Raw genomic sequence first — 8,994 nt, 5'->3', positions numbered from 1 at the left:
CTCTCTCTCGCTCTCTCTCGCTCTCTCTTTCTCATCTGTCTCAGTTTTGTTTTGATGTTGCGTGATGAGCTTGTCTGTGATGTGGTCTGTTGCTGTGTTCTAGGTCACGGATGGATTTTATGGGTTCTCCATCTCGACACGTGTACTCTTCCCAGCAGGCTCAGCTGCTGTCAGTGAATATGGCCCAGGTTCCAGCTGAGAGACCGTGCAGTGTCAAGATGGAGGCTTCAGCATCAGTGGAACATGAGGCACTGAGCACAGCTTTCCGTTCCGTGCCACTGGCTGAGGAAGAGGACTTTGACAGTAAAGATTGGGTCATCATTGACAGGACAGAACTGAAAGACTTCCAGCCCGGTGTGGAGGCCAGCTCATCAGGAACAACAGATGAGGAGCCGGAGGAACTGCGACCCTTGGAGCGAGCTGAAGGAGTAGCTGTTCGCCCAAAGAGCCACGAAGTGAGGGCCAGGCCTGAGCAGGACAGTGTGAGGGAAACCCTGCTGCTGAGTCCTGGCCGCTCACCGCTACACCATTCCCAGCCAGCAGCTCCCTGCACCAGGCGAGAATCCGACCCATCAGCCTCTGAGCCACAGGTGAGTTCTCACAACACATTGTACAGGGCACTGCCCACTCTCTCTCACACTCACTCACACACTCACTCTCTCTCACTCTCTCTCACTCTCTGCTACTCTCTATCGCGCTCTCTCGCACACTCTCTCACGCTCACACACACACGCACTCTCTCGCGCGCACTCTCTCGCGAACTCCCTTGCGCCCGCCCTTGCGCCCACCCTCGCGCTCACCCTCGCGCTCACCCCCTCTCACCCTCTCACCCTCCCACCCTCCCTCTCACTCAAACACTCTCTCTCTCTCTCTCTCTCTCACTCTGTGTATCTCAGTGACCAGCATTTCTTGTCTCATTGTGGTGATGCTGTTTGTTTGAATGGCCTGTCCTTGGTGTGGTTTCTATTCTGCACTGCCTGCACTGTGGGCCTGTCATTGTTCGGTAGTTTAACCTGAGTGCAGTGTGGGTGAGATAGAGCTGTGAGCTCCCCGAGTACAGGATTGTAGCCTCCGTGTGTGTGACCAGGCTCTGCCCTGCCTTTCTCTTTCAGTTTGTGGAGGAGGAGGGGGCGGACGCACTGCCTCAGCACTCTGTGCCACCGCGGTATAGCCCTCTGAGGAGGCTTGCCTCCTCGGTGTTCTCCTCTTCCTCCCTCGAGACTGAACACTACCCACACCCCAGCAACAGCTTCCTGCAGAGGAGCCGCTCAGCGGAGAGCAGCCCAGCCCGGCTACCATCGTCATCGTCACGGAGACACATGCCCCTGATCGCTGGCACTCACCGATTGATGCCGTCTGTCCTCCGTATCTCACGGACACAGCTTCAGCAAGTGTGGGCTCGCTTTGTGTCCAAGAGCTGACCCCGGGGTGGGGGTGGGGGCGGGGGCTGGGGGTCTAGCTGAATCCCCCTGGGGGCTGGGGTCGGGGGCTGGGGACTGTCCCTGTCCCTGGGGCCTGGGGCCTGGGGCCTGGGGCTCTCCTAGCAGTCAGGAACAGCAACACTCTGAAACGGACAGGCCCTGGCTCCCATTCAGCAGCAGCAGCAGGTGAACTGAGGCCAGGGACAGTATCTGTGTGCTTCAGAGACCAAGGAACTGTAAGCCCTTATGCAATGTATAGATTTCAAATCGTATATGTACAGTCATTTAATCCAGTCAGCAAGGTAAGCACACAGTCCTATCAGCACTTAGCACAGAACTGCGAATGATCCATCATCTCTTTCCAAGTGATCTCTCCATACCTGATCAATGATCCACGTTCTCCGAATGATCCCTCTACACCTGATCTGCAATCCCATTCCAAGCCTTTTGTTATCCAAGAGGGAGCTGGGCTGGCTCACCCTGGCAGAGGGAGCAAGGCTGGGTCACTCTGGGGGGAGAGGGAATTAGGCTGGGTCACCCTGGGGGAGAGGGAGCTAGGCTGGGTCACCCTGGGGGTGAGGGAGCTGGGCTGGGTCACCCTGGGGGAGAGGGAGCTGGGCTGGGTCACCCTGGGGGGAGAGGGAGCTGGGCTGGGTCACCCTGGGGGTGAGGGAGCTGGTCACCCTAGTTGGAGATCTCTAATCTCTGAGAGCAATTGGACAATCACTGCGACTGGAGGGACATCTCCCCGGGCCGTCCCAGTCGTGTCCGTCCCCGGGCCGTCCCAGCCGTGTCCGTCCCCGGGCCGTCCCAGCCGTGTCCGTCCCCGGGCCGTCCCAGCCGTGTCCGTCCCTTCCGAGTCGATGTACCTCGGGTCACGGTCAGAGCTGGCTGTGTGCGGACAAACCCTGGTATCTCCCGGAAACACACAGCCTCAGCTGTCATGACCGTCAATCTCAGCAGTGGGCCCGGTAATATGCCGAACATGAACAGTTCCACACAGCTCTCTGATTACACTGAAACCCCCCCCCCCCCCATTCAGTCCCAGCCCCCTGAACAAACACAGGCACTCTGTTCCACATCCAGCCTCTCACTGTGCTCAGCTTCAATACCAAAAAGTACACCTTCCTAAAGCTGGCCATTCCCAGACCGTGCAGGAGTGTGCTGCAGCCTTTGATGTCATCGAGGGAGAACTGTAACAACATCTGGTTCAATTACTCAGTGCTGGGCAGGGGGTTCCCAACACTGGAGAGGTTAGATATGGGACGTCCCAGTGATATCAGGGAGAGGGAGGGAGGTAGTTCCAGTCTGGGACGTCCCAGTGATATCAGGGAGAGGGAGGGAGGTAGTTCCAGTCTGGGACATCCCAGTGATATCAGGGAGAGGGAGGGAGGTAGTTCCAGTCTCGGACGTCCCAGTGATCTACATCTAAACCAGAGGGGTACCAATATACTGGGGGGAGAAATTTGTGCTTCGGGTTGGTTTAAACGAACGCAGTAGGGGGATGGGAACCGAAATTGTAGTTCGAGTAGACAGGAGGATGAGAAATAAGATTTGAAGATCACAAGAAGGCTCCGGCAAGCAGGAGGTTGGTTTGAAATGTGTCTACTTCAACGCCAGGAGCATGCGAAATAAGGTGGGTGTAAGCGGGGTAGCGCAAGGATCTGTTCTGGGGCCACGACTGTTTGTCATTTTTATAAATGACCTGGATGAGGGCGTAGAAGGATGGGTCATTAAATTTGTGGATGACACTAAGGTCGGTAGAGTTGTGGATAGTGCAGAGGGACGTAGATAAGCTGCAGAGCTGGGCTGACAGGTGGCAAATGGTGTTTAATGTGGAATAGATGAGGTGATTCACTTTGGAAGGAGTAACAGGAATGCAGAGTACTGGGCTAAAGGTAAGATTCTTGGTAGTGTGGATGAGCAGAGAGATGTTGGTGTCCAGGTACATAGATTTCTGAAAGTTTCACCTAGGTTGATAGGGTTGTTAAGAAGGCGGTGTTAGCTTTTAGTGGGAGAGGGATTGAGTTTCGGAGCCATGAGGTCATGTTGCAGCTGTACAAAACTCTGGTGTGGCCACATTTGGAGTATTGCGTACAGTTATGGTCACCGCATTATAGGAAGGACGTGGAAGCTTTGGAAAGGGTTCAGAGGAGATTTTACGAGGATGTTGCCTGGTATGGAGGGAAGGTCTTACAAGGAAAGGCTGAGCGACTTGAGACTGTTAGAGAGAAGAAAGTTGAGAGGTGACTTAATTGAGACATATAAGATAATCAGAGGTTTAGATAGGATGGACACTGAAAGCCTTTTTCCTCGGGTGGTGATGGCTAACACGAGGGGACACAACTTTAAATTGAGGGGTGATAGATATAGGACAGATGTTAGAGGTAGTTTCTTTACTCAGAGAGTAGTAGAGGTGTGGAACGCCCTGCCTGCAAAAGTAGTAGACTCACCAACTTTAAGGGCATTTAAATGGTCATTGGATAGGCATATGGACGAGAATGGAATAGTGTAGGTTAGATGGGCTTCAGATTGGTTTCACAGGTCAGCACAACATTGAGGGCCGAAGGGCCTGTACTGAGCTGGAATGGTCTATGTTGTAAAATTTTTCATTGTGCCCTGCTACCTTCAGGGATCAGTGGACAAGCTCCCCAAGGTCTATCTGTTCCTCTGAGCTTCCTAATGTCATGCCATTCACTGATAGATTTATTATTGTCCCATGTACTGAGATACAGTGAAAATTATTCTTGAGCATGCTGTTCAGGCAGATTGTCCCATGCATCAGAGGAGCTGAACAGAGTGCAGGTAAAACTCAGAATACAGTCTTCCAGAATACCCAGAAGGTGGCAACGCAGGACAGTAAAGTGGTCAAAAAGGCATACGACATGCTTTCCTTCATTGGACGGGGTATTGAATACAAGAGGTAAAAGCAATGACTGCAGATGCTGGAAAGCAGATTCAGGATTAGTGGAGCTGGAAGAGCACAGCAGTTCAGGCAGCATCCGAGGAGCAGTAAAATCGACGTTTCGGGCAAAAGCCCTTCATCAAGAATAAAGGCAGAGAGCCTGAAGCGTGGAGAGATAAGCTAGAGGGGTGAGGGTGTGGGGAGAAAGTATAATCCAGAATATTGAATACAAGAGTTGGCAGGTCATCTTACAGTAGTGTAAGACTTTGGTTCGGTCACATTTGGAATACTGCGTACAGTTCTGGGCGCCACATTACCAAAAGGATGTGGATGCTTTGGAGAGGATGTTCCTGTTCTGGAAGGTTCTTTGGTCTTTGTTCAAGGAGTCCCAGCAAAACTGGAATCAATGGATATTGGGGCCAAACTCTCCGCTGGTTAGAGTCATACCTGGCACAGAGGGAGCTGGCTGTGATTGATGGAGGTCTGTCATCTCAGCTCCAGGACATCTCTGCAGGAGTCCCTCAGGTCATTTTGCTTTTCTTTTATTGAATCTATTTTCCTAATCAACCTGTTCAGAAATGTTATTACATACCTCTGGAGCAGGTGGGATTTTAACTGGGGACTCTTGGTCCAGGGGTAGGGACACAAGAGGACCTGGGGAGTTCCTCAAGGTAGTGTCCTCGGCTCAACCATGTTTCATCAATGACCTTCCGTCCATCATCAGGTCAGAAGTGGGGATAGGACTCTGGTGCGACCACATCTGGAGTATTGTGTGCAGTTTTGGTCGCCATACTATAGGAAGGATGTCGAAAGACTATTTGTGTCGTGCCTTCAAAATTTGCCTTAATCCAATTAAGAAATTTAATTTTTATATAAGGCCTATCCTTTTCCATAACTATTTTAAAACTAATAGAATTATGATTATTAGTCCCAAAGAGCTTCCCCAATAACACTCCAATCTGCCTTATTTCTCAAGAGGTCAGGTTTACTCCTTGCCTAGTATGACGTCTTCATCTTGATAAAGAAAACTTTCTTGAACACATTTAACAAGTTCCTCACGTATGGAGTCAGCTATTATGAGGGGGCATAGCTTTAAATTAAGGGGTGGTCGGTATAGGACAGATGTTAGGGGTAGATTCTTTACTCAGCGTGTCGTGAGTTCATGGAATGCCCTGCCAGTAGCAGTGGTGGACTCTCCCTCTTTATGGGCATTTAAGCGGGCATTGGATAGGCATATGGAGGATAGTGGGCTAGTGTAGGTTAGGTGGGCTTGGATCGGCGCAACATCGAGGGCCGAAGGGCCTGTACTGCGCTGTATTCTTCTATGTTCTATGTTCTATGTTCACTGATGATTACACAATGTTCAGCACCATAAAGTGGCACAGTAGCACAGTGGCTAGCACTGCTGCCTCACAGCGTCAGGGACTCAGGTTCGATTCCAGCCTCAGGCGACGGTCTGTGTAGAGTTTGCACGTTCTCCCCATGTCTGTGTGGGTTTCCTCCGGGTGCTCCGGTTTCCTCCCACAGTCCAAAGGTGTGCCGGTCAGGTGAATTGGCCATAGTGTTCAGGGATGTGTAGGTGAGGTGCATTAGTCAGGGGGAAATGTAGGGGAATGGGTCTGGGTGGGATACTCTCCGGAGGGTCGGTGTGGACTTGTTGGGCCGAAGGGCCTGTTTCCACACTGCAGGGATTCTAATTCTAATTCATTCGCGATTCCTCAGACACTGAAGCAGTCCACGTTCAAATGCAACAAGATCTGGACAATCCAGACTCGGGTTGACAAGTGGCAAGTAACATTCACACCACACAAGCACCAGGCAATGACCATCTCCAATAAGACAATCCAACCACTACCCCTTGACATACAATGGTGTTACCATCACTGAATCCCCGACTATCACCATCCAGGGGGTTACCATTGACCAGAAACTCACTGGGCTCACTATATAAATACGGAGAACAGGAGCAGGCCATTCAGCCCTTCCAGCCTGCTCTGTCATTCAGGAAAGTCATGGCTGATCTTGGCCTAACACCATACCAGCAGAAAAACAAAGAACTATGAATGCTGGGGAGAGGGAGGGGATGGTACACACTGCTGTTACTGAGCGTCGGTGGGGGGGGGAGGGGATGGTACACACTGCTGTTACTGAGCGTCGGTGGGGGAGGGAGGGGACGGTACACACTGCTGTTACTGAGCGGCGGTGGGGGGAGGGAGGGGATGGTACACACTGCTGTTACTGAGCGTCGGTGGGGGGGGGGGAGGGGGTGTTTGTGGATGTGGTGCCAATCAAACCAGCTGCTTTCTCCTGGATGGTGTTGAGCTTCTTGAGTGTTGTTGGAGCTGCCCCCATCCGGGGCAAGTGGGGAGTATTCCCTCCCACTCCTGACTTGTACCTTGTAGATGGTGGACAGGCTTTGGGGAGTCAGGAGGGGAGTTACTCGCTGCAGTATTCCCAGCCTCTGACCTGCTCTTGTAGCTGCTGTGTTTATGGGGTGAGTCCAGTTCAGTTCCTGGTCAATGGTAACCCCCAGGATGTTGATGGGAGCACCATGGAATGGACTTTGTTATTTACCTTCATGTCATTGCATGATGCAAAACTAATTTTGTCATGTAACGTTTGTGCGAAGATTTGTAGCTTGGGTGCTCGTTGCTGTGGTTCTGTTCGCCGAGCTGGAAGTTTTTGTTGCAAACGTTTCGTCCCCTGGCTAGGCGACATCATCAGTGCTTGGGAGCCTCCTGCGAAGCGCTTCTTTGATGTTTCCTCCGGTGTTTATAGTGGTCTGTCCCTGCCGCTTCCGGTTGTCAGTTTCAGCTGTCTGCTGTAGTGGTTGGTATGGGATTTTGTACACTACATTAGTTTTGCTCATGTTGGGTATCGGGTCCTTCGTTCACCAGTGTACAAAATCCCATGCAAGGACTGCACAAAACACTATATAGGACAAACAGGAAGACAGCTAACGATCCGCATACATGAACATCAACTAGCCACGAAACGACATGACCAGCTATCCTTAGTAGTCACACACTCAGACAACAAGCAACATGAGTTCGACTGGGACAACACTACTATCATAGGGCAAGCCAGACAGAGAACAGCCAGGGAATTCCTAGAAGCATGGCATTCATCCACAAACTCCATCAACAAACACATCGACCTGGACCCAATATACCAACCACTACAGCGGACAGCTGAAACTGACAACCGGAAGCGGCAGGGACAGACCACTATAAACACCGGAAGAAACATCAAAGAAGCGCTTCGCAGGAGGCTCCCAAGCACTGACGATGTCACCTAGCCAGGGGACGAAACGTTTGCAACAAAAACTTCCAGCTCGGCGAACAGAACCACAATAATTTTGTCATTGACAAGTTGACATGTGGGCTTTGAATTGTTGGGATTCTCTACCTCTGAGGGCTGTCTGTGGTCTACCATTCTGTATGTATAAAGTTGGGTCAAACCAAGCTATAATGTCTCAGGGAATCGGGGGGGATTCGGGCAGTGGGTGAGCTACTGGAGGTGAAGCTCCAGTATCAGCCAGGATTGAAGTTGAACAGCAGAGTGGTCTCAATAGGATGAAAGATCCCATCTTCCTCCAGTTTCTTATGATCTTCTGTAAAGAACAGATCTCCACCTGAGTGTACAGTGATGGGATAGATGAGCTGAGGGAGTCCTCTGCTGTGGAAATTCTCTGAGCATGCACAGAGCACCCCTTGTAGGCTAGATCCCCAGCTGAAGGGACATGCCCCATGTACAGTCACTGGCGAACTATCAGTCATCCTGCTGGCTTTTCTCAACTGCTGTCACTGGTTTGAGAGACATAGGAATGATGCAGCAGAGAGGGAGCCATTCAGCCCATCTGGTCCATGCCAACCCAAAGACACCCAGATGCCCTTTCTAATCCCATCTTCCTGCTTACAGCCCATAACCCTGCAGCTAACAACACTTTGGGTGCAGATCCAGGGACATTTTTCAAACAGTTTAGAGTTCCTGCCTCCCCCACCTCCTCAAGCAGTGAGTTACAGACACTCACCACCCTGGATGTAAAACCATTTTGCTGCACGTCCATTCTAATCCAACTACCACTTTGCTTGAGTTGATGAGGCCTGATTATGAGCTGTCTGCCAAGGGAGCCAGGTTCCTCCTGTCATGCCTATCACTCCCCTTCATCATTTCGTGTCCTTCAATCATGTAACCCTTCAGCCTTCCCAGATCCAAGGAAAACCTCTCCGGTCTCACATCATCACTTGAATTCACCACCCATTTGCTTTCAGGTTGGTTGGTGATATGAGTTCTCAGTCTGGACGGGTTCAGCTCAGTCTGGACGGGTTCAGCTCAGTCGTCTGGACGGGTTCAGCTCAGTCTGGACGGGTTCAGCTCAGTCTGGACGGGTTCAGCTCAGTCTGCTGCTAACTGCCTGCCTCGAATCTCCATTCTCTCGTTCCTTTCACGATCCTTCTCTTCAAAGGTACCTCCACTTCCCTGTTATTGAAAGGCTATTGCTATTGATGTAACAACCATCACAGCGGCTCATTACACCCCACACCCCACCCCAACCCCAACCTCGATACATTTGGTCGCCCTCATGACCTGTCCTAACTGCCTAGCTTCCTTTCCATCTATCCACTCCACCCTCCTCTCTGACTGATCACCTTCATCCCCGACCCC

General features: G+C 51.4%; 1 protein-coding gene across 1 annotated transcript; it reads left to right on the top strand.

The window, feature by feature from the left end:
* Window positions 1-108: 108 nt before the first annotated feature.
* LOC122548236 (tau-tubulin kinase 1-like) lies at window positions 109-1,421 on the top strand. The gene is made up of 2 exons (XM_043686773.1): window positions 109-590; window positions 1,113-1,421. Exons 1-2 carry the CDS (start codon window positions 111-113, stop codon window positions 1,419-1,421), a joined length of 789 nt encoding a protein of 262 aa, XP_043542708.1. The 5' UTR covers window positions 109-110.
* Window positions 1,422-8,994: the final 7,573 nt, after the last annotated feature.

Source organism: Chiloscyllium plagiosum, unplaced genomic scaffold (genome assembly GCF_004010195.1).
Source record: "Chiloscyllium plagiosum isolate BGI_BamShark_2017 unplaced genomic scaffold, ASM401019v2 scaf_10494, whole genome shotgun sequence".
Taxonomy (NCBI): Eukaryota; Metazoa; Chordata; class Chondrichthyes; order Orectolobiformes; family Hemiscylliidae; genus Chiloscyllium; species Chiloscyllium plagiosum.
This window is presented reverse-complemented; position numbering and strand designations above follow the sequence as displayed.

Bases quoted from the DNA above. Each gene is read 5' to 3' on its own strand.
- LOC122548236 (XM_043686773.1), top strand. From the start codon at position 111: ATGGATTTTATGGGTTCTCCATCTCGACACGTGTACTCTTCCCAGCAG. The intron at 591-1,112 runs GTGAGTTCTCAC...TTTCTCTTTCAG, and splicing joins CATCAGCCTCTGAGCCACAG to TTTGTGGAGGAGGAGGGGGC.